At 45.6% G+C, this 25634-nt stretch overlaps 1 protein-coding gene and 1 non-coding gene across 9 annotated transcripts in view; one reads left to right on the top strand and one right to left on the bottom strand.

Moving 5' to 3' along the window:
* The window catches only part of BEND7 (BEN domain containing 7), a 108537-nt gene that overhangs the window by 19017 nt on the left and 63886 nt on the right, over nucleotides 1–25634 (bottom strand). For 7 of the 8 annotated variants that reach the window (XM_053572837.1, XM_053572832.1, XM_053572831.1 and 4 more), the window contains 2 exons: nucleotides 9446–9565; nucleotides 2460–2513 (listed from right to left, as the gene is read on the bottom strand). In XM_053572837.1, coding sequence (XP_053428812.1) covers nucleotides 2460–2513; nucleotides 9446–9565 — 174 coding nt within the window. Of the gene's footprint in view, nucleotides 1–8; nucleotides 504–2459; nucleotides 2514–9445; nucleotides 9566–25634 lie in introns of those variants that run through there. The other variant, XM_053572833.1, reaches the window with a different exon arrangement.
* Nucleotides 4745–4875, top strand: LOC128573236 (small nucleolar RNA SNORA11). The gene has a single exon (XR_008376390.1). It is a non-coding gene; the product is annotated as a small nucleolar RNA SNORA11 (small nucleolar RNA).

Below are 25634 nucleotides of genomic sequence, written 5' to 3'. Positions count from 1 at the left end.
CTAAACTATCAGGATTATTTACTTTTATTACTGCAAAGTTTCGGCACCAACCTGTGACTTCTTCTCCCCTTTTCTAAACGATAAACATTTTTATTTATCATGCTGTTGAGCAATTTTTGTCAAATATCTATGAGCAGTCTAGAGAAAAGGCCTGCAGTCGCGGTCTACTGCTTTCTTCATCATGACCTCCCAGCCTTGGGAAAAATTTGAAAAAGGACTCGAATAAATGAGCTTACACTGCAGAGAACTTCAGGCAGATTAAACGACGAACATTCTAACTGTGAAGACTGAGACAATGAAATGGGATCCTAAAGGGAATCAGCACATCCACCATCTCAGAATCTTTGACAAACATGCAGAGAAAAGCTGGCGTTGGCTTAGGTATAAGAGAGCTATACGGTGTCATGGCTGGGTGTTGCGGGAGCTGGGCCCCGGCCCGGCCATCGACCAGCTGTGGACCTTGGGAAAGTCATTTAGTGTTTCTGGGCCTCAGGCTTTTTTCCCTGTAAAATAAAAGGACTGGATAAAAAGAAAGGATGGGGCTAGAGGATCTCTCAAGTTCCTTCTCAGTCTCAGATTCCCTGACATTGTTTTTCGGTTCCCCAAGGCTCTTCTAGCATCCCCTGTGCTCAATTTTCTCATCTGAAACTTCTCCACCTCTGTGTTCACAAAGGAAAATGCAAGAGGTATTACATCCAGGAGAAAGGCTTTCAAACAATGAAACAAAGCCCACCGTCACAAGACACAGAGAGCACAGGTAGTGTAGACCCCAGAAGCACAACTAGAAAGTACCGTGCTCCGCCAGGGGCCCCCGAGCACCCACTTTCATTTTATGATCTGTAGTTTTTCATGCACCCCGTAATTTCAAGGGGATCGGGCCAGGGGTGATAAGAATACAGCTGATAGGAGTTGCCCTGATGCCCAGAGAATGACAGATTGGGAAGGAACAACAGAGATCACATATTTCAATTCTCTTAATTCACAAACGTGGAACTACAGCTAAACAAGAAGATAAATTCCTTTTACACAATGGCTATCCATGGTGAGAACTTGGTATAGGAGGCAGGTCCTTTTTGCACTATGTGGCTCGCTTCATTTATTGTCCATCCATCTGCTGCTTAGCTACTCAAGGTGTCACACACACGAGGAGACTCTTGTCGCCCCTAAGTTCACTAAGTCGCCCACCTGCACCTACAGACTTGGCTTTTGCTGCCATCTTGGGGTATGTTATATCAAAGAACAAACAAGCTAGGGCAGTTCCCACGCCCAATGGATACTGCACTAATACTTGCTGGATTTTATTAAAAACTTACCCCTCGGGGGCGGCGCCTGTGGCTCAGTCAGTAAGGTGCCGGCCCCATATACCGAGGGTGGCGGGTTCAAACCCGGCCCCGGCCAAACTGCAACCAAAAAATAGCCGGGTGTTGTGGCGGGCGCCTGTAGTCCCAGCTACTCGGGAGGCTGAGGCAAGAGAATCGCTTAAGCCCAGGAGTTGGAGGTTGCTGTGAGCTGTGTGAGGCCACGGCACTCTACCGAGGGCCATAAAGTAAGACTCTTGTCTCTAAAAAAAAACAAAAAAAACAAACAAACAAAAAAAAAAATTACCCCTCTCCCCCCTAAATCTAGAGGAAAAAACATGAGTTGAGCTTTTTCGGTTAGTGATTTCTTGGGGTGTCTGGGTTTTCTGGTATTCTATTGAGGGAAGTCAACAGTCCTGAGACCAACTAAGGGACTAAATTGCTCAACACATGGCTCACTGATCGGACGCCTGCCCCTCCGGCTCTCAGGTATGAGCTAGTACACAGGCAGGAGGCCAGGGTCAGGGGCATTACTTGAAAGTCAAATAATGGGAGGTCAGAATTGTGCCCATGGCTAAACACAGCAGCATGCAGCAAATGCTTCAACGTGAGGCCGCACGTGGCTGATCTGGTCGTAACACTGAAAACCTGCCACGCCGGCTGGATGGACGCGCTGGGTTAAAACCAGTATTCACCATTCTGTGACTTGGTTAAAACAGTATTCACTGGGTGTCCCATGACCAACTGCTTGAGGCTCCAAGGCCTTTTGGAGGAGGTGGGGAGAGGACAGGGTAGATGAATTTGACCACACAAAATTGGTGATCCCTGTTCTAAAGTGAAATCCCAGTTCACATTAAGATATTTTCGAATGTTCAAAGGTTTGGAGAGGCAAAATGTTGTGATACTTAGTTCCTAATATTTTCTTTTCTGAGACTTCTATGAATATAACACAGAGGGCGAGAAAAAGGTAGCATATATAATGTGAAAAATATCCCCGAACATGGGGCCTTGAGAAGCCGCGGATCCTCGGGTTCTGGGGCTGCTGCAGGAGCAGTCTGCTCCAGAATCGGTGTCCCTAGTGTTATAAGTGTTTTCAATGCAAATATCTGTGTGTGCTGTGATTTCCAGCGGGTGGTGAGAATGCAAATGCATTTTATTTACCTATTGGCGGTAGGGAAATGCCGTCCAGTCTTTCATCACCGTCAGCTGCCTCTGCTGGGTACACACATAAAACACAAATCTCATTAGTTTCAGGGAGCTCATTTATTTTACTGAAAATGGTAACACAATTAAAAAACTCCAGTGTTTTTTAACGGTTCTCACCTTTTCCCTCCCTTTCAGTAGTAATGTTGGTTCACAGTACAGATTTTTAGTACCATCATTTAAATTAAATAGTTTTTGATGATAATGATAGAAAAACCATTTCCTGTATGAAAGCATTTTTATTTAAAATTTTTTTTCCCTGCTTGTGATTCTTCCAAGCAATTAAAAACTTTAAATAAATCTAATGAACCTTATTTGATCGATCATTGATGATTATAGTGCATATTCACTTATTTACATAGGCTTAAATATCCACTGTCTAAATGTGGTGGTCACGGAAGGCACTCAGCGCAGTTAACTTCTAAGGCCGAGCTGCACAGGTTATGCCCAGAGCCATTCCCGGGGGACAGCCTACGGAAATCTTCAGAATGAACCATTTTGGAGATGAGTGAAACTTCAGCTCATAGAGCTGCCAATCTCACTTTGGCATCAATTCAGTCATGAAGAAAATCATGAAGAAGAAATAGAGATTCTTCACTTCTATGTTTTTTTTTGAGACAGAGTCTCACTTTGGCGCCCTGGGTAGAGTGTCGTTGTGTCACAGCTACAGCCACCTCAAAATCTTGGGCTCAAGGGATTCTCTTGCGTTGGCCTCCCGAGTAGCTGGGACTACTGGTGCCCACCACAATGCCTGGCTATTTTTAGAGATGGGGTCTCACTCTTGCTTAGGCTGGTCTTGAATTCCTGAGCTCAAGCAATCCACCTGCCTCGGACTCCCAGAGTGCTAGGACTTCAAGCGTGAGCCACCGCACCTGGCCCCTATTTCTATGTTTTAAAATGCAAACCTTTGCTTATCTCTGATAGGTATTTCAATCTTTTCCAAAGGTACATCCTGTTAATGCCAAAAAGAAGGTCCCCATACACCTCCTGATAACTGACGGCCTTGTTAGTCTCCCTGCCCTGCTGGGGGTGGGGAGGACATTGTATTATGGTCACTGGGATGACTTTCGTGGGGCCATCTATGTCCCAGGGTCAGTGGGCCCCTTTGAAAGTCCCCTGTTGACTGCACATGTGTGTGTGGGGACACCTTGTGAGGCCAGACCAGTGAGGGCTGCCATTGGTGCTGACTGGTAGAATGCAAAGCTAATACAATGTTCTTTTACTCCTGTTGTTTTATATACAGTTGGTGCTTAGATATAGCTAGAAACACTCAAAAGATTCCCATCTCTTGTCCATCCCCTAACATCCCGTCCTCAGTTGGGTACACAGTGGCATGGGTGAAAGCCACCCCTGTCTGCAGACCTGTCAGATTCACCACAGGGAGAACTACTGAGAGAAGATGGAATATTCCAATTTAGCGTGAAGAAGATCCGAAACCACTAAAGATGATTTTGTAGGTGAGTATTTAGTGACATAAAAATATTCAAGCCAAATAAGAGGATGGATGGCATGATTTTGTTAACATGTTCATAGAAAAAATACAGGATATACTAAAATATGAACTGTGTAGCCAGACGTTGTGGTGGGTGCCTGTGGTCCTAGCTACTCGGGAGGCTGAGGCAAGAGAATCACCTAAACCCAAGAGCTGGAGGTTCCTGTGAGCTGTGACGCCATGGCACTCTACTGAGGGCAACAAAGTGAGACTCTGTCTCTAAAAATAAATAATAAAAATAAAATGCTAACTGTGTTTTCTTCTGGATGAAAGGTTTAAGGATTTTAAATTTTGTTCTTTAGCTTTTAAAAATTATTTTATATGTTAAAAGTAATAAACATGTTATTTTTAGGTTTAGAAGACATTATTTTCTTCTAGTTGATTTGAGAGAGTTAGAACCATGATCTGCATTTCAGATCTCTCCTTGCCTAGAACTCTTCAGTGATAACAACAGTAACACCCCCTCCCATTGAAGTGTACCTTCCATGCCATGAGTCATTTAGCCCTCAGAAAGCCCCAGGAAGTGGCTCTATTGTTATGCCCACTGTGACAGCTGAGGAAACTGAGAGATGGAGAGGTTATGAAACTCACCTGGGCAACAGAGCCAGCAAGTGAGAATACCAACTGTGTGAACTGGTTCTGTCTGGGCCCGTCATCTCCTTGCAATTAATCCAGACATACCACATGTATTATTAGGAACTAAATTTTAAATTCTTCAAGTTTACTTCATTTTATACTTTAAAATGAATTGGGGGTGTGCTCAGAGCAGGGGGCCTAAAGAACGGCTCCTCTGTTTATAACACGCCCAACAGGAATCTGGGGTGATTGCAACGAGGGGCACAGGAAACTTGTGGCGTCCCTATGAACAAATTCCCTACATGTGAAGAAAAGAAAATTAAATGTATGGGATGGATACTGTATAATTTTTTTCGGCTGTACTGTATATTTGAAAAATTGCCTAAGAAAATTTTCAGAAAATTAAAAAAATAAATTAAATGAATTGTGTTTAGCTGCTTTTCATTTAGTTATAAGAAAAATCAGTTTTGTGGCTCAGTGGCTAGGGCGCTGGCCACATACACCGGAGCTGGTGGGTTTGAACCCCGTCCGGGCCAGCTAAACAACAATGACAACTGCAACCAAACAAACAGCCGGGCCTTGTGGCGGGCACCTGTAGTCTCAGACACTGGGAAGGCTGAAGCACGAGAACAGCTTAAACCCAAGAGTTTGAGACTGAACTGTGATTTCATGGCACTCTACCGAGGGCGACATAGTGAGACTCTGTCTCAAAAAAAAAAAAAATCAGTTTTGGGGGATAAACTGATATTCCTTATATAAATCAGCTATCATCACTTAAAAAAAATTAGAAGTATGCAGTTATGTGCTTTAGTAAGAATGGAATACATATAACCAAATATATACACACATACATTATCCACAAATTAGTGTGAACCACCGGTGTGAACAGAGGCCCAGAGACATGGATAAAGAACAGCGCTGTGAAAGTCACATTCAATTATAACATCTATCTGTAACAACAAGCTCACAATACTTCTTCCCTGGTGAAAATCAACTTGTGAAATTTGGAAAAGACTAAGTCCAATAAAAATGTAATAGCAGTGACATCTTTACTCTGAGATCTAACGCAAATAAAAAATGGTGATTTCCTCTCTGAGGAAATCAAGAATCATTACAGTTACAGAAAAAAAATTATTATATGTGATGAGAGCCCCAAATGAATTTCTGTTTGGGTTCTGGTAACTGCCTTGCAGATCTGTGTGGGGAAGTGCAGACTTCCCTAAGCTGCTGGGTGATGAGTTTGCCCAGGCAGAGTCTACACCTAGTCCCACGAATGGAGCCAACTATGATAAATGAGGTTGAAGCTGTGCAGTAGCTATGAGCCGCCGTCTGTGGTATCCTTTAGACGGAACATAATCAAGACAAAAAGCCCCAGTGCAAGTCACGTTATTGATCCAGACCTCTCAGTTCCTATCAGCATCACTAGGGGAACGCAAGAGGCTCTGGTTTCAGTGTGTGAGGGGCCCACGCCAGTGCTGCTCCGGGAGAACGGTATCTAACAGCATTTGACAAAACTGGGAGACAAACTCTATTTGGCAGGTCACTGCTGATGTGCAACCGTGCCTGCCAGGGTTGGTTTGGTCTTACAAGCGCCTTCTGTTTCTCATTCGCAAATAGAACCTGCTGGAAATGCGGAAGGGAAGGGTCCAAGTGCCCATCACAGACTTCCAGGCAGATAATCTGAGCAACTGGTCAGAAGATAGGATGTCCTGGGGCGGTGCCTATGGCTCAAGAAGTAGGGTGCCGGCCCCATATACTGCAGGTGGTGGGTTCAAACCCAGCCCCAGCCAAAAAAAAAAAAAAAACAAAAAAAAACTGCAACAGAAGTTAGAATGTAATGTGTCATATTCTGATCTGAGGGGGCGGGAGGAGGAGGCTATGGTTTGGGTTCTATAGAAATAGGTGAATATGGGGAAGAGTTGAGCACCTGTGATGTGAATTTTTAATAGAAAGGGGAGAAGGTTAAGGAATGTGCTCCCTGGCGAGTGTGCCTGTGTCTGCTGGAGGGAAGGCAGAGGGACAGACATCAGAACTTACAGTAACTGGTCTCAGCAGTGGACAACAGGAGGGACAGAAAGGTGCTTGTGTATAAAACACAAAGCACGGGGAAGGCGCCAGAAGACCAACACTGAAACTGCACTTCCTTGGCTGGGTGCAGGGAGAGCTACGGGGGGCTGCGTCCAGCAAAGCCACAGGGCAGAGCTGCCTGAGGCCTTGGTGGCCCAAGCCCACCACATTAAGCCCAGAGGGCAGGACAGGAGTCTCCTCCAGCTTTAAGATTTAATGCTGTTTGCCCTGTTGGGTCTTGGACTTTCTTGAGACCTGCTGCTCCTTTCTCATTTCCTGTTGCTCCCCTGGGAAGCCGTCCCACGTGTGTGACCGCTGGCTCACACCGACAGGGAATGTGCCTCAGGACGAATCGTGCTTGAGTCCTGCCCACATCTGAGTTAGACGGGACTCCGGACTTTTCAGTTGGTGCTAGAACAAGTTTTAACTCTGGGGCTATTGGGATGGAATGCATGTATTTTGCATGTGACAAGGAAATACATTTTGGGGGCCAGGAGTGGAATGCTATGTCTTCAATATGTCCTCCTCCCAAAAACACAAGTGGGAAACTTAACCCCCAATGCAACATTAGTAGGTGGGGCCTAATGAGAGGCGAATAGGCCAAGTCAGGACTCTGTGCCCTGAGACAGATTCACAAACTTACAGTGAGGAGGGGTTTGTTACAAAAGGCAAGTTCAGTCCCTTTTCTCCCTCTCTTGCCATTTCTTTGCCCTTCTGCCATGGGATTGACACCCTAAGCAGATGCGATCCTCAATCCCGGACTTCCTGCCTCCTGCACTGTGAACCTACACGATTCTGTTCATTATCAACCACCCGGCCTGTGTTAGTCCATTACAGCAGCGCAGACTGGACTGAGATGGAGAAGGCCTCACACGTTTCCTAGCCCTGACCTCACGGACCTCCTCACATCCAGAACACACTTTTCAGCGCTGAAGTCCTTCCCCCAAATTGTCTCACGCACCACCCTCAGAAGCTCAGACACCAGCTGTCTTGGATGTTTGATTTTTTTCATTGCATTTATTTATTTTACTGACAAATAAAAACTATATACATTTATGGTGTATAACATGTTTTGAAATATGTATAGTCATGAAATGGCCCAACAAACAATTAACATACTTCATATGCTTATCACTTTTCTTGTGACAAAAAAATACTTAAAATCTGCTCTCTTAATTATTTTCCTTTTTTTTTTAAAGGAAAAGTTTTTTATTTTTATTTTTTAATTTTTTTGCAGTTTCTGGCTGGGGTTGGGTTTGAACCTGCCACCTCCAGCATATGGGGCCAGCACCCTACTCCTTTGAGCCACAGGTGCCACCCTCTTAATTATTTTCAAATGAACATTATTATTGACTGTAACCCCCACACTGCATAAAAGAGCTGTCCCCTGAACTATTCCTCCTGTCTGAGTCAGATTTTATATTCTTTGACCCTGGTAGGTACCATTCCACTCTCTGCTTCTCTAAGTTCCACTTTCGTAGATTCTATATTCTTTTTTTTTTTAAGAGACAGAGTCTCACTTTATCACCCTCAGTAGAGTGCTGTGTCATCACAGTTCACAGTAACCTCTAACTCCTGGGCTTAGGTGATTCTCTTGCCTCAGCCTCCCAAGTAGCTGGGACTATAGGTGCCTGCCACAGCACCCAGCTATTTTTTTGTTGTAGTTCAGCTGGGGTCAGGTTCTAACCCACCACCCTCTGTATATGGGGCCGGCGCCCTACCCATTGAGCCACAGGCACCGCCCACTGTCGTAGATTCTATATGTAAGTGACATCATACAGAATCTGTCCTTCTGTACTACATTTATTTTATTTAATATAACCTCCTCTAGGTTCACCCATGTTGTCACAAATGACCAGATTTTCTTCTTTTTAAAGTCCACCATGTATACAGACCGGATTCCCTTCCTCCATTTTGCTGGTGGGCACCTGGGTGACTCCGTGCCCTGGCTGCTGGGGACAGTGTTTCTGTGAACATGGGGGTATAGATCTTTCTTTGACAGACTGATTTCCTTTCCTCTGAATATGAACCCAACTGCTGGGTGGGTTTCTGGATCATATGCTAGTTCTATTTTTAATTTTTAAAGAACTTCCATACTGTTTTCCATAATGGCTACACTAACTTACATTTAAAATTTTAATTTTCAAATTAAATTTAAAATTTAAAACAGAGGTTTGTGGCTTCCTAGAGATAATTATTGTTATGTGATGGGAGAAAACTGACTGCAAAGGGATTCTTCACTGGTAAACTGGCCCACTGTCACTTTGGGAAACATGAGACTTCAAATGACAAAATCTAAACAGTCACAATTCAACTGGTATTCACTTTTCCTGGAAGAATAATACCAGAATTGCCAAGCTCAGAATTTTACACACATACACACACACACACGGCTTAAAATCTCTTTCTATTTGATGTGGTGTTTCTGACAATTTTTTTACCTTGAGTAATCTGTTCTTTTATAAAGTCATGCGGATATAAACAAACAAAAATCAACAGGCAAATAGAAACGAACCACAAAAGAGGGTTCAGTTTTTGCACACAGACACATCACACTGCAGATGAGATTAGCTATTTTTTTCACTCGTACTATTCAAACCAAGCGGCCTGACATAATTTTTACTCTTTAGTCTGAAGAAGAGTTTCAAAATTCATTTGAATAAGACCTGAAGACAGCAAACCATGGGATGTCATATAGAGCTTCTCGTTCAAAAGACACTGAGCTACCCAAGAGCAAAGTATTGCCCTTCATAAAGTCTAAGAATTCAATGAAATGCTTCTGCAATAATCGGTTGCACCTTATTCCTACCTGAGCCTCTTTTTAACCTTCTTCTGGCCAGTTTGATTTGATCCTGCAGAATCTGCACCCAGTCTCTTGGGCCAGGGAGTTTATCCACATGGTTAGCTGTACAGTACTTTTCTGTAAAGACTGAAAGAAAATATGAAACACTATTAAATACTTTAACAAGTTAAATATGCAGATCTGAAATAGGAATGTATCCCCAAGGGAAAAGAAAAAGTACATTTCTAAAGGACGTGAGTTCTGCACTGCCTATCTTCAACACCCTTATTACGTTCCTTTGGCAAAGGTGGAGAGTGGCCGGTGCTGGCTGCATCCAAGGCGTTGTGCTTCAAAATGAAACTGCTATCAGTGCCAAGTAAGTAGTTCATATGGAAGCTGCTCCTTCTACTTCTCTGTCTGTGTGTGTCTCACAGAGAGCGAAGAAAATGCTTCCTAAGGGTCCACTGGCCCCATGACAAGGGTGAGCAAGTATGTGAAAAGATTTCGCTTTTTTGTTGGCAATTCAAAATCAAATGCAAAATTACACAAAAGGCGATGTCCTCGTGGTGATTCCTATCTACTATTTATTTTGAGCACTCAGTCACTGCTCAAAATAAATAATCAGTGCTCGAAATAAACACCAATGCAGTGGGTGTCGTGGTGGAAGTTCCAGCTCTATTTCAGCCCTTGCACACTGCCGAAGCTCCCGGCAAAGAGCTACCCTATGCAGCACACAGAAACCACGGAGGATCCTATGACAAAACAAAAGGAAGGCAGAACAATTATCTCAGGGAAGCGCGCACAGCGTGTGACCGCAAGGAAGGTGCTGGTGTTGACATTTCCATCTCACGCTCGTTCCTGAGCACTTTTTAAGTTGTCTTTTCAACTTGCTCTCCGTAAGGTCAAGATCTAACACACGGTCACATCACACTGCCTCTTCGGTATTTAAAATATTGGTGATTTTAATGTTTTAAAAGGTCTCTCTCAATAAGAAACAACAAAAGAAAATATTGACAGATTCGACTACAGAAAACTGTAAAATTTCTACTGAATGAAAAATAAACATTAGAATGAGAAAAGACAGTTGCATTAACTATGACCCCCAAAGTTCAATATCTGTCACTGGAGAAAAAGCTCGTTGAGAAGTCCCCACATACATGTGGGCAAAACATATTTAAAAACATTAGGAAAAATGTTACACTAATGGATAAACCAAAGAACTGCAAAATATACTTTATTCCTGTGAAGTCGGGAAAACATTAGAAAGCAAATCCATGTACCTGATAAAACCGTGGGGATGTGGTACATACAGACATTACTGTCGGCGTGGAAGGCAAAACTCTTTGGGGAAGTAATAATGCTTTGTGATGGGAGACTCAAAACTGCTAACATCTTGGGACTAGTAACCTCACCCCTTGAAATGTATCCTAAGGAAATAATTTGGGAGAAGAAAAAAAGCCATCTATGTGATCTCTCCTTGGGCAGGAAGAGTTAAATGCTATCAAAAGGGCAGATAGATTTGAGGGGGCTGGTGACGAAGTGGGGGGCTCCCCTTCAGGAAGCTATTACAACAGTCTGAATTAGTGAAGTATCTAGGGCCAGGCATGGTGGCTCATGCCCGTAATCCCAGCACTCTGGGAGGCCGAGGTGGGTGGATTGCTTGTCTAAATTTAGACAAGAGACTACATGTAGACAGCTCAGGGTCAGGTTGAAGATGCTGGGTTGAGAGGCACAGATATATATGTAGTTGCTAAAATAACAAGAGAACAAACAGAAAGCACAGGAAACGCAGTGAAAAGTGCTGAGCGGGGCTGGGGGCCCAGCCAGGGACGGTAAAGACCACCGATGCTGAAAAGAAGAGGGGGACAGAGGTGGCCCTGCAGGAGCCGGATGGTCTGAAGAAGCAGGAAGTGTGGGCTCGTGAAGGCCACCGAGTGGTGGTTCTGATGAAGAGGAAGGGCCAGGGGTCTGAGGGGCAGAAGGCAGTTTAGGACATGCCTGCTGAGGGTCAAGCAGGGGCCGGTGGATGGCCATAAGCAACACACCCGGGACACCAGGTCCAGAGGCAGATGACCAGAGGGCAGGGGCTGAGACTGGGTGCTGAGGGAGGAGCAGTGTGGTGGGAGGACACAGGACCTGTGAGAGGAGAAAGGAACACTGCTAGGGCCTGATGGTTGACCTGACAAGAGGGAAACGCCTCCTACGCACAGTGCCTATTTAGGACACTGAATGAGAGGGCTGGTCCAGGCTCAGGATTTTGCTGGACAATTCTGGAAGAACAGGGATACAAAGCACGTGAAGATGCTGGCAAAGGCATTCCCTGCAGTGGGTTAACTCATGCTCCCCCTTTCTGTCACCCCCCAAATCTGGGAAGGAAGCCAAGCCAGAAAAAGGCAGGTAGCCTTGGAGATAGTACAGAGATCGGGGAATGAAGACGGCAATGGGGTCAGCCAGCAGGGGCCACGGAGCTGGAAGCACCATCCGCGACACTGGAGGACAGGACAGCAGCTGTGGCCAGCGTGCGAGAAGGCCATGGCATCGCTGACGGCACAGGAGGCAGATGTTGCCGTGGACGAGGCCCAGAAACCACGTGGCTGGTGTGGACAATGACAATTTGAGGATGACAACAGAGCCTAGAAGCCAGAGGGGGGCGGACAGCTGTGATGAGGGCTCTGGCAGGAATGCTGACCGCAGCCCCGGCTGAGCTGGGGTGATGGTTGGGAAGCAGAATCAAGATGGGGAGACCGGTGACCAGGCAGACGTGGGGCCTGGGGGAGAAGCCTGGGAGATGTGTGGGAGAAAGGGGAGACATGTCCCTAGAATGCTTTCAAATCTGACACTAGGTTATAAATAACTTCAAGGTTTTCATTTCTTTTGTCTCCCTCAAAGCACCTACCAGAGTGTCTTGTTCCAAGTAAGACCTCAATAAACATTTGATAAACAAACAAACATATATTCCAGTTTTGTTTCTAATGGAAGCAAATACAGGAGCTCACAAATTCAGACTAATTAGGGAAACAGTCTATCTGAATTAGTAGAAAGTTTTAATTAACAAGACATTTAAAGAAACGAAGTCTTATTACATTTAGATGCCCATAACAATGTTTACCAAAGAATTTCCAAAAAGTGCTTGAATTCCTGTTTTAATAAACAAAAAAACCCAGTTTGTATTTAGCAGCCTAATCATTTATAGGAAAATGACTGAACACACTGTCTCAGTAGGTAAACATCTCCTCCCTGGGAACACGACTTAAGACAATTAAATTCCATTATCAACTCTTTCCTTGGATCATGAAACGTCATGTGCCCAAAGCATCACACAAGAGAAAGTAGTGTTCCAAATTAACAAAGTAGATCTGGACTGTGCCATCACTGAAATGACTCCCACACGTGGCAAGTTTAGGAGAGCGAGGGGAACACGGACAGTCCTCTCCCACAATGCCAGGGGCTTCAGATCGCACCTGTCTCATCTAACCTTGAGCCCTCGTATGCTGTCACTCACCAAAAAGGCAACCGTTTCTGGTTACTTTTTTCTCTTTTGGTTAAAACTTATGTGGTTTCGGGCAGCGCCTATGGCTCAGTCGGTAAGGCGCCGGCCCCATATACCGAGGGTGGCGGGTTCAAACCCGGCCCCGGCCAAACTGCAACCAAAAAATAGCCGGGCGTTGTGGCGGGCGCCTGTAGTCCAGCTGCTCGGGAGGCTGAGACAAGAGAATGGCTTAAGCCCACGAGTTGGAGGTTGCTGTGAGCTGTGTGAGGCCACGGCAACTCTACCGAGGGCCATAAAGTGAGACTCTATCTCTACAAAAAAAAAAAAAAAACTTATGTGGTTTCAAGAAATCACTGTCTCCTAGGTCTATGTCTGAAGGCAGAGCCATAGCTTTCTCAAAAAATACCTATACAGATAAATATTTCCACTGGGCACATTACATCGGAACTGAAAAGAGACTTTTAATTAGGATTTACCTACAGAAAACAGAATCCTATTATCTCCACTATAATCAGAGACCAGGTCTGAGGACAAGGCCAAAAGCCTGTCAGTGCATCCGTCGGCAAACCGTGGACACGCTGGTGAACAGAGGGCTGGGGGAGCAGAACGCATTTCTGCCATCTGCATCTATAGCTAGCAGTCGAGCTATTATCCTGGTAACAGTTCCATTAGGAGCAATGATGTGAAGAGAGGTATTGCATTAACGCGCTGGGCTTCCTACTACATTAATAGTGGGTCATTAAGAATCATAGTAGAATAATTTGCATTCATCTTTAGAATGCAATAGGTTCTAAAAGAAATTTCCCTCCTTTCCTATTTTAGTATATTAAGGAGAAGTGAGGGCTAATTTAAAATGACTCCAAATAATTCGAAAAAGTGGAATAAGGCCAATAATTACACTAAATAAAAGAGTTAAAACATCTCTGCTTAATATAACTTGAGGTCCCAAGGGATAGGGAATATATTAAGTCACCAGAGAAATGATAAATGCTCCATCTGATTCAGACACGAATGACTTTTCCCAGATGCTGGCATTCATGCGAACCCTGCCCTTTAATTGTATATAAATAATGAATCAGTTTGTGGTGGGGCTGGGTAGATCCTTCCCTAGGAACGTGGCTTTTCGTGTAATCATTGGTGAACACGACAGCATGTAGCAGGTATGACATGTTGGTGCCACTCCAAGGACAGGCCAACTGGCCGTGCACCCCAAACAGTGATCTATCCACAGAATAGTTACTAAGAGGTTTTTATCAGAAGGAATTTTTTTTTTTTTTTGAGACAGAGTCTGACGCTCTGGGTAGAGTTCCATGGTGTCATGGCTCACAGCAACCTCAAACTCCTGGGCATAAGCGATCCTCTTGCCTCAGCCTTCTGAGTAGCTGGGACTACAGGTGCCTGCCACAATGCCTGGCTAGTTTTCCTTTTTTTTTTTTTTTTTTGAGACAGAGCCTCAAGCTGTCACCCTGGGTAGAGTGCTATGGCATCACAGCTCACAGCAACCTCCAACTCCTGGGCTCGGGTGATTCTCCTGTCTCCACCTCCCAAGTAGCTGGGACTACAGGCACCCACCACAACGCCCAGCTATTTTTTGGTTGCAGCCGTCATTGTTGTTTGGCGGGCCGGGCTGGATTTGAACCCGCCAACTCAGGTGTATGTGGCTGGCGCCTTAGACGCTTGAGCGTCTATTCCTATTTTTTGTAGAGACAGGGTCTTGCTCTTGCTCAGGCTGGTCTCGAACTCCTGAGTTCAAGCAATCCTCCCATCCTGGCCTCCCGGAGCTAGGATTACAGGTGTGTGTTACCACTCCCAGGCTCCTAAGGGATTCTAAATTTGGATTTTTCTGGTTATCTCTGCTGGGAAAAGCAGAATATGGTACAAACTTTGAAAGGAAGTCATTATGTCACACAGACATTTTCAGAAGCAGAAGTAGGTTAGAAGATCTTTAATTTCACTATGAAATCCTCTCAAAACTCTGGCCAGCAGTGACAGCCCAACTTCAGATACGGTGACTCAGTTTTAACTTGTGGTCAAACAGACAAGTGGAAATCAAGGTTTACATTTAGCAATGCTGACAGCCAGGTCCTCATTAGATCTGCTGAACCCCTAGAGCTCACGAAAAGCTGCGGACAATAGTCACCACACAGTAGGGGTCCAGGTGACAAGCAGAGTGACCCAACTGGGGACGACTTGCCACGGGGACTTGCCAAAGGAGAGAGCACCACGGGAAGCAGCTTGTCCTCACATCTCAGCCAGGGTAACACAAGCAGGGTCCCTCCCACATCCTCCTCTTTCCTTAGTCCCTTAAAGCTGTCACGTGAAACATGCCCTTGCTAAGCAGTTTATCTACATCTCACCTGGTCTTCACAATAACCAGTAGGGGCAGTGGTATTATGCCCTGAATCACAGGTGACAAGATCACAGTATGGGCAGGTTAAATAACTGGCCTGAGATCATGAAGCAGATACGAATTATTTTCAACGTAAATAACTTGATTTTTAATTAAAAGTTGTGTATGAGCAGGTGGGTATTGTAAAGCAAACACAACAAAACAAACATGGCTGAATTCTAAACACAGGCAAACCCACAGTGAAGTGAACGCGGCCACGCTGGGGCTGAGAACACCAGCGTCACCTCCAACCACACAGGCTTCGAGTGTGGTGGACAAGAGGAGAGGGAACGGTGTGGGGTCTGGGTGGCCAGGGGAGCACAGGCAGGGGCACTGGGTGTGGAAGCGGGGCCATGGCTGGGACAGGTGCACAGGTATTCTGAACTGAGACTTGATGACTGTGGCCCAAATCTTACATGGTTCTAATAACAACATGCGTATGTTCTTCAAGGATACCTGGTGCATCCTTCCCTACTTTCAAGGTAAGTGGAAACATACCTTGCAGGCTTGATCTCCATCCTGACACTCTAATGAAGTAACAATGATGTGGCAGTTGAGAGTGCAGTGAGAGCAGGAGGCGAAATGGCCGGAATCAGGGCTGGCCAAGGGTCCTCCACATCTCGGGGCAAGGGCTCCTGGTCTCAGGATGGGTTCCCAGAACTCTGACTTTAGCAGACCCTCCAGGGGGTCCAGACCTAACCCCAAATCTAGATGCAATTCCTGAACTTGTAAGAGATTGACGAGTTGATTAGAGAGACAATGAATTCATGTGCGAGATGGGGCAGGATGCTCTTTCTGTGTCTGAAATGTCTCACGAAGGCCGACTGGGGAGCACAGAAAAAGATCAAAGGCAGGTGGGTGGTGTGAGGGCCGGCCAGGCTGCAGACCCCTATGGGGACCTGCTGACCCTGCCCGGGGCACAGGTGACAGGGCAGCTCAGGGGACAGGGCAAAGAGTGGGAGCAAGACCTCAGCAGCTCCATTCTTCAGCATTTCCACTGAGAGCACCACGAGAAATCTCTTTCTTAAGGGAACTTAAGTGACATTTTGCTTGGAAACCAAATAGCCTTTTGAAAGAGAGCGTTTTATACAGGTTGGAGTAAAGTCTGACTTTTTTTTGGTAAGACAGGGTCTTGCTCTCTTGTCCAGGCTGGAATGTGGTGGCATCATCATAACTCACGGTAGCCTCCAATTCCTGGGCTCTAGCGATCCTCCTGCCTCCGCCTCCCCAGTGCCAAGGGAGTGTAGCTTGGACTACAGCTGAGTGCCACCACGCCTGGCTAATTTCCCTATTTTTTTGAGCAACAGGGGTCTTGGTGTTGCTTAGGTTGGTCTAGAATTCCTGGTCTCAAGTGACCTTCCCACCATGGCCTCCCAAAGTGCTGGGATTACAGGTGTGAGCCACAGTGCCCAGCTTTGTTATTTTTAAAGATAGGATCTTGCTATGTGGCCCAGGCTGGTCTTGAATTCCTGGAGTCACACCATCCTTTGGCTTTAGTTTCCTGAGTAGCTGGACTTGGGCACACACTACTGTCCCCAGTATAAATGTGACTCTTAACGCACTGCTGATGGCAAATGACTGCCTGCTCAGATGCCCCTTGGCTCAGCACCCTAAGCAGGCCCTGGCCAGCTTCTCTGCTTTCCTGCTGCAGGCCTCAGGTCACCCACAAATCTGAACAGCACATGGTGAGCCACACGGTCGCAGTCATCTCCTGGGATGTGGAGGCTTCAGCGTGTGTCGTCTCTCACCAGCTCCTGCTGATTCCTATGAAGAGCAGTTACAGCGGACAATGTTTTCTGACTCTGTATACAAACTGGGGAGTTCTTCACATTTGAACCTTAACCTCACTGTGCCCTTACTGTAAAAATAACAGGAATTCATGCAGGAAATTATTTATCCAGTATCACAACGTGCCAGGACCACACTGGGTGCTCACAGCCAAGCTCCCTGTCCTCAAAACGCTCACAGGGAGGTGGAGGTAAGCACAGGTAGAAGCCAGAGCGGTACAGGCACAGCTGCACTTTCAGAAGTCAAGTGCCCGGGCCGCGTCGAAGACACCTTGCCTGCTCTTGGGTGGAGGTGGGTGGCTGGAGAAATCTTTTGGATAAAAGGATGGCTGGAGCTGAAACCAAAGAAAAAGGAGAGGCCAGAGTGGAGAAAGAAGGTGGAGAACATTCCAGACACGGGAAGAGCACGTGCAAGTGTGCAGCAGAGGCCCACCTGCAGGTGCCCTGGGCAAGCAGAGCGGCAGCAATCTCAGCACCACACAGCTCAGGTTTATACGGAGGAGGCAATGAGAACTGAGGCCTCAGGCCCACGGGGACTGGAGGGGGTTTCCGGGTGGGAGGTGGCATTTGAAGCCACATCACCTGTATGCAAGTGTAAGGGAGAGTAAGCACTGCTGTCAATAACCCTGAGCTCCACCAAAGTAAAGTGCAGAACTGCTCCCAAAGGCTCCTTTTGCAACCTGGGCCTGCAGGTTCTCATGGAAAAGAAAGGAAGGGTAACAAAGGCAGGCCCTCTGCAGAGGGGCTCATGTGCACAAACAATGACACACAAGCAAAGGATCCCCCAACCCACTGACAGCAGACTCTAGAAAAGCAGGGTGAGACTCCCCTAACTTAGGGTGAAGCTATGCCAAAATAATTGCGTCTAAAATGATTAAGGAAAATAAAAAGGCCAATTTCATAATGGAATCAAATAGAAATTGTAGAAATTAAAAATATAGTAAGTGAAATTTGAAGACTCAAAGAACAGGATAATCACTACATTACAGTCACTGAATAGAACAGAGAGAGCTGAAGAATTACCCAGAATGTGACACAGAGAGACGAGAGATGGGAAATGTAAGACAGGTTAAAAGACACGAGGGACAGAATAAAAAGGTCCAATAAACACTAACAGATGTTTCAGAGGGAGAGAATGAAAAGAACAAAGGAAATTTAAAGAGATGGTAGATGAAAAATTTCCAGGATCAATGAGCCATGAACTTTAGCTTCCAAGAAGCACAACAACCAAGCAGATTAATAAAAGTAAATCCACACCTAGACTTGTAATGAAAGAACTGGAGAACGCTGAAGGCTGAGAGCCTGAAAACAATCGGAGTGAAAAGAAAGATCATCTAGGAAAGAATAACAGGCTGATCAGATTCCAGCAACAGGTCAGTCCAGAGGACCCTGGAGTATCTTTACATTGTAAACACAACATCATCCTCGATCTGTAATAAATGACCCAATTAAACTCCATGTCATCGTCGGTGGGGAGATAAAGAATTACTAATGTTGTACTTAAGGAGGGAAAAAACCCAGCACAGGAGGACAGAACTGGAGGGAGGAGAAAGGGAAGAGAAGGAAGGAGGATCCAACCTATAAGACTTTAAGAATTATTACAACACCTGGGTAAGAACCACGTAGCCTTAGCTCAGATAAAAGATAAAGATGGGGAAAGGACCAAGTATAAACCTGTGAGGGGGGAGCTCAGTACAGAGAGAGATGGAATTACAAATGGGATAAAAAGATGGGGTCAAATGACTAAAAATAGTGAAAAACAATTAAATTAAATCTCTCCCTGGCATTTTAGGCAAAAGCAAATTCCAGGTGGATTAAAGACCTGAATATAAAACAATAAAACTCAGTTGGAAAAAATAAGAGAATACCATGATATTATCAGGGTAGGGAGGACTTTTAAATATAGGCTCAAGAAAGCAAAACAGAAGAGAAAACTGTCAAATCTCAACAGTGGTAGGATAAAAGACATCACGTGTATACTTCTCAGGAGCTGGAAAATAAGACATGATATCTGCAACAGACAACACTAACAGAACTCAAGTCCGTAAGAAAACAACAGAAAGGAAAAATAGGAAGAGGATGGAAATTTGCAGAGAAAAAAATATACAAGTGATGACAAATCAGAAAGTTTGCTCACTCTCAATAGCAATCAGGGATTCCACCATGGAGGTGCCATCTGAGCCGGACCAGATGGGTGCAAATTGGTCTGAGGACATTGGACGTTGGCAAGAATAAAGGAAACAGGCTGTCTCGCGCCTGGCTGGTGGATGTGTCAATGGCACCCGCCAGTGCGGGGAGCCATGTGGCAATGCCCTGTGGAGCCAAACAAGCTGCTCCTGCACGTGGCCACGCGACAGCCTGGTGTTTCCCTAGAGAAACTCACACCCGCACTCCAGGAAACCCAGATGACCACTGCCGTGGGTGACAGGGAAGAGAAGAACCACCCTGGAGAAAGGTCTTTGTCAACTGCTGGTGGGTAGCAGCTGAAATGGATAAACTACAGTTATAATGCATTGATATGGAACCATCTGTAAAACAAAGGACATGTCCAACAAAACCAAGTTGTAAAAATGCAGTATGATGCTCTGCTTGTGGAAGTGTAAACGCACAAACCCCGTAAAATGAACTCATGCAGGGCGGTGCCTGTGGCTCAGTGGGTAGGGCGCCGGCCCCATATACCAAAGGTGGCAAGTTCGAACCTGGCCCCCGCCAAACTGCAACAACAAATAGCTGGGCATTGTGGCGGATGCCTGTAGTCCCAGCTACTTGGGAGGCTGAGGCAAGAGAATCGCCTAAGCCCAGGAGTTGGAGGTTGCTGTGAGCTGTGATGTCACAGCACTCTACTGAGGGTGATAAAGTAAGACTGTGTCTCTTAAAAAATAAACTCATGCGTGCACACCTAAGACCCACCTCAGGTTTCTGTGGGGTGGGGGTGGGGGCTGGGGAGAGAAAGAGGACGGAAGGCAAGCACAGACAGAGGGGTATGAAGTAACATACACTTAGAGGTTCGAAATCTTGGGGGTAAGGCAGAGAGAAAATGAATGTTGGCCAATGTCTCTGCCACATTCGAGATGAACAGGGAACTGTTATTTCCACATCTGAATCTAAAGACTACTGCTAGTGGGGACAACTGTCAGTCTTCGCCAGTCTACAGACCCAGAACGGTCAGCGCTGACCAGGCCTCATTATACTCCTTATACCGTCTTTTGGGAGAAGCACCAAAAGCTATTCTTAAAGGGGAGTGAGGGGAAGCCTTGGTGATTTGCCTTCAGGGAGTAACAATGAAGACAGGCGTCCTCTCACCCTGTAAGGCTCTAGTGAAACATCACCTTCCCAGACAAGGCCTCCCTGATGGATCAACTGGTAAGTTTTACACCAATGCCCAGTGTCCCTTTAGACGGTAAGCTCAAAGCAAGGGCAGAGATCACGATACCCACACACTGCTGGCCCGTAACAGGCAAATGCGAGCCAATGTATGCTTAGTGAAAGAATCAATCTGAGAAACTTTTCTTTGGCTTGTGAACTTCTTTCGAAAGAACTGAAGGAGGCATTTTTTTTTCTTTTTTAAGTAAATAGCCACAGGATTCATTTCAGATTTGGTTTAACAAAAAGAACTGACACTTACAAATGCACCCAAAAGCGACGCCTTTAAATTAAGGAAATGAAGTGCTGCAAACGATAATGTGTTTACTGATAAAATTAGGGCGCCCTGCTGAATTACACCCCCCGCCTGCACACTGGGCGGTCCCCAAATACTCTGTGTTCATCAGCACCAAACGGGGCTACTCTTTACAGCTGGTTGTTATAACAAGAAGGGCCCCGGACATCCACAAAGTTGATCCCAGCCATATTTATTTAATTCTATGCATTACTATAAAATTCCTGAATCATAGACTATCTAGAGACTTTAGGAATTAGTCAGGCCATGCTTTTTTCTGGAGTTGGGAACAGAGCTATGTCCAAAATACTCCTTTTCACTGTCTCAGACTGCTGGGACTTTGAGGTGTGAACAACCTTGTTAAATAACAATGAGTCTCAAAGATGTTCAGCCAGAATCATCTGGAAGGAAACAACATCTCTCGTTGTCCCCTCATTCAATGTCTCTACGTCTCTACTGCAAAGTGCCGCCAGTGGTTTCTCAAATTAAACAAGGTTAATTTTATCTGTTTAAGGAAGTCCACAGCAGAGCTCATTTCTAGTACAACTATTGGGAAATATAATCAACAATTTCCTTTGATGAGCTCCGTGGAATATTTCAAGGGAATAAATCATATCTGCTAAGTATTAAGATTTGGGCAATAAGAGCTTTGATATAATTGTGTTTTACTCTTTACCCCACTTTCATTTTCACGAAGAAAAATGTTTCAAAATCATAGGTTTATAGAAATTCTATTTGGAAGGCACACTGGGACTACTTAGTAGAACTCACTGATTTGCTTTCTGGAGCAGGAGGCTGAGACTTAAGCAAAGCGACACTTGAAAGACTTGCAAGTCGCCAGCTCAGAGAATCAGGCAAGTGGCACAAATGCCCGTGAACCAGGGCTGCTCCCTGCCCAGCACCTAGCTCCACACTGACGCTACTTGGCTCAGCTGCTCTTTAGATAAATGGGTGAGAAGAAGGTTCTTCCCTCTGCTTTTAAAGCTCGGGTTTCTCAGTCTATGAGCTTTTGAAGCAATTCCATGAGGCAGTGCACCCACGGTCGGGGAGTTTGGGAGTATTGCCTTGAGTACCAGGCCGGTGGTGGTGACACATGCGGGAGGCTCGGGGCCCATCCTGCGCCCCACAACCAGCACCTCCAGCTATGACTGAGGCTGGAGAATGAAGAGCAATGAGTGGGGGGCGCCCACCCACCGGACCAGACTGGTGCCCTGTCCTCTGCCCGCACCCTTCCCTGTAGCTGCTGCTCAAAGGCCAGGGGTGAAGGCACTGGGGTGCCCTGGAGGAGGACTTCAGCCCCTGCTCTTTTTCACACAGAGGCAGCTCCCTTCTAATTGTGATCAGGGTTGGGAAAATTTGGGGTTCACATAATGAGGCTGACGAAAAAGTGCTCAGATTTTATTTGATCCTGTCTTTGAGTCACCAGTTGTTATGATGAATGCTGGAAAAACACATGTATGGATAAGCTACGGATGTGTTAATGAGTTACATGGAGTTTGATCTTTGATACTCAACAATAATCGATGCTTTCAGAGTCCCCACTGAATACAAATTTTGTTTTATATTTGGGATCAGCTTGATGTTTTTTATCAACGAGATCATACTAGCCTCGACTGCTACGCAGCATTTATTTGATCTGTTGCTGTTGTTTCTTCTAATCTTCAAATTTATATTCTGCCTTCTCAAAGTTCAGCTGCCCCTTTCCAACCTGTCATGGACAAGTTGCGTAGTTACCTTGTTATTCAAGTCCTATCTGCACCCAATGTGGTGGAATGGTGTTTTGATGTTTAAGAAACCATCTTTTCGGGCGGCACCTGTGGCTCAAGGAGTAGGGCGCCGGTCCCATATGCCGGAGGTGGCGGGTTCAAACCCAGCCCTGGCCAAAAACCACAAAAAAAAAAAAAAAAAAAAAGAAAAGAAACCATCTTTTCCAGGGAAGATAAATTGTCTGATTCCTCCCTCCCTCGTTCCTTCCCTCCTGTATTCTTTGATCATTAGTTACAGAGCAGTGCTATTTCACATACAAAGCAGATATAAAACATGATCTCTGCCTGTAGGAGCTTATGGTCTTGTTGGGAAGACAAGATGTGCAAACCCAAAGAGGGTGACCACATATATCCTAAGTAGCCCAAGACAGTTCAAGCTTAAAAAGCCCCCTTTCCCAAAGAAATAATGAACGGCACCATTTTTACTCTTAAAAACATCCTGGTGGGGGGCGGCGCCTGTGGCTCAGCGAGTAGGGCGCCGGCCCCACATGCCGAGGGTGGCGGGTTCAAACCCAGCCCCGGTCAAACTGCAACAACAAAAAAAAATAGCCGGGCGTTGTGGCGGGCGCCTGTAGTCCCAGCTACTAGGGAGGCTGAGGCAAGAGAATCGCGGAAGCCCAGGAGTTAGAGGTTGCTGTGAGCCGTGTGACGCCACGGCACTCTACCCGAGGGCGGTACAGTGAGACTCTGTCTCTACAAAAAAAAAAAAAAAAAAAAAACATCCTGGTGGGGCGAAAGGGAGGGGGGTGGGTAGAGGGAGGGGGATCGGTGGGATCACACCTGTGGTGCATATTACAGGGGTATTTGCGAAATTTGGTAAAGGTAGAATGTAAATGTTTTGGCACAGTAACTGAGATAACGCCGGAAAGGCTATGTTAACCACTGTGATAAAAATGTGTCAAATGGTTTATGAAGCGAGTGTATGATACCCCATGATCATATCAATGTATACAGTTATGATTTAATAAAAAAAAAAAACAAAAAAACCCAAAAAAACGTCCTGGGGGGGGCGGTAAATGATAGGATCATCCTCCACATAAACGGTCAGTAGCAAAGCAAAGGGTTAAGATTCATTGCTAAATCTCATATAGTTAAATGCTACTGGGATTTCTTGGAAGGGGCTATCAGTATAGGTCAGGGCATCTACGGAAAGTCTCCTGGTAGACACAGTGAGTGAGACTCAGGCTGAACCTTTAAAGAATGAGTTGGATGTGTCTAAAAGGGAAGAGTATGGTAGCTCCAGGGAGAGAAGCATTATCCAAGGTCCAAAATCCAGAGTGTGATGTGTAAGAGATTGTGTCAGGGCGGGGCCATCTTCCCTGGTACAAGTGCTGGGAGTACCGTCTAAAGAGAGAGAAATCAACTTATGGAGTGGCTGGACAAGGCCACAGTTTGGACTTGATTTCCTGGGCCAAGCGGAGGTAAGTAGGGAGATGATGACGTGAAATCCTGCTTTACACTTTTGACTCGGCTGTTAGTGTGAAGTGTGACCTGCAGGGGAAGGAGGGGAGGGGAGGATATTTCAAGACTCTTTGGCAGAATTTCAAGGACACAGCGATACACAGCTGGACTAAGATGGGGTTGGAGAAGACCAAGAGCACTGAACGAGGGAAGGATAAAAACTCTGAGCTTTCAGACTTGAGGAGTAGAATGTGATCCTTTGCTACAAACAATGTGGTGTCAGATGCCACCACCAAAGTGACCACAGTGTGGGTGAGAAGGGCCACCTCTGACCCTTCAGAAAGAGGCTGACACAGGCCCTAGGCGCTGCAGTTAAGCTGCAATGTCCTGCGTGTCTTGGTCTCACTGTCCTGGTTGTAGCTGAGATTTGTCCCCACTTGGCTGCACCTGGCAAAGCTCACTTGAAATGGTACATGTGGTGAGGAAGAGGTGCGAGAGGGGGACGCTTATAGTAACAAATGTCGGATTTACTCTGTGATCAAAGGGTCACACTGATAAGAGGTTGAGTATAAAAAGGTTTCTGAGAAATACTATGAACTGAACATGGAAAGGTGTCAAAATCTAAGAGCAGGATGCAAGAAACAACCTGGGAACACAGGTAATGCATGAGAAGACCTGACTGGAGGGAGCATTCAGTGGGAAGACCTGACCTAGTGCCAAAGGTAGTCTTTAGTACTGCTGCGACTACAGATGTCCCATGATCATTTATACATGGACTTTTAGGGCAGAAATTAGCAAGTGACAATTCCGGAGTCTCGGGTTTTTGATGCATTCCTTGTATGAGATAGTCAATATCTATTATAGAACTGAATTGAAAGAGCTGCTAGATTTCGGGCATCAATTTTGGGCCCAGAAGCTACAAAGAATGCAATTTGACCAATTGCATTGGACTTACTGTACAGTTCTGCGTCCCTACAAGAAGTAAGGAAAAGAGGAGGGCGTGGCATTACCTTAGGAAGCTGGTGAGTATCTTAGATCAGGCAAAACAATTCGGGGAGTTAAGTAAAAACACTATGGAGAAAACACTGTTTTCTGTTGTCAGGGCCACAGCTAGCCGGCACGGTGCCATTGTGCAGACTAGAAGGGTGTCCTTCCTCAAGCTGCTTTACCCTCATTTGCAGAGAAACTGTCATGATAGACAATTCAACAGTGGTGCCATCGCGCTGTGCAATGCTGAGGCGGTCCTCTTCATGCCACAGAAACTTAGCTTTCCCAGCGAAGACTCCTTTTGTCGACTCTAACAATGGTCTAAAACTCAGATTTTGGGAGAATTCAGTAACTGAGATCTGGAACTGAATTCTTGCAAGTTAATCCACAACTGTTCCCTGTCCGTTATGGAAAAGGCTCACGGAAGATAAAGCCACAAACTTCTCAAGAAATCCTACACGTTCCCATTCGCTCCTAAGTAGCCAAGAGATGGATTTCTAGTTTTGAAGAAGATGAGATTCCCTTTCTGAGTGCCTGGATAACCAGTGACTGCAGTAGGATGAACACTGGACTCACTGTGGCCCCCTGGCTCCCGGACCCTGACCCACGAGGTCTGGGGTAAGATCGAGGGAGCATAAGCAGCCACTTTTAGAAGCACAACTCTGGGTGAAAACCCTGGGGGTAAACTACATCTGTTCCATTTTACGGCATCAGACTCAGGATGTGAAATACTTAAAG

This window comes from Nycticebus coucang, chromosome 20, assembly GCF_027406575.1.
Source record: "Nycticebus coucang isolate mNycCou1 chromosome 20, mNycCou1.pri, whole genome shotgun sequence".
Taxonomy (NCBI): domain Eukaryota; kingdom Metazoa; phylum Chordata; class Mammalia; order Primates; family Lorisidae; genus Nycticebus; species Nycticebus coucang.
This window is presented reverse-complemented; position numbering and strand designations above follow the sequence as displayed.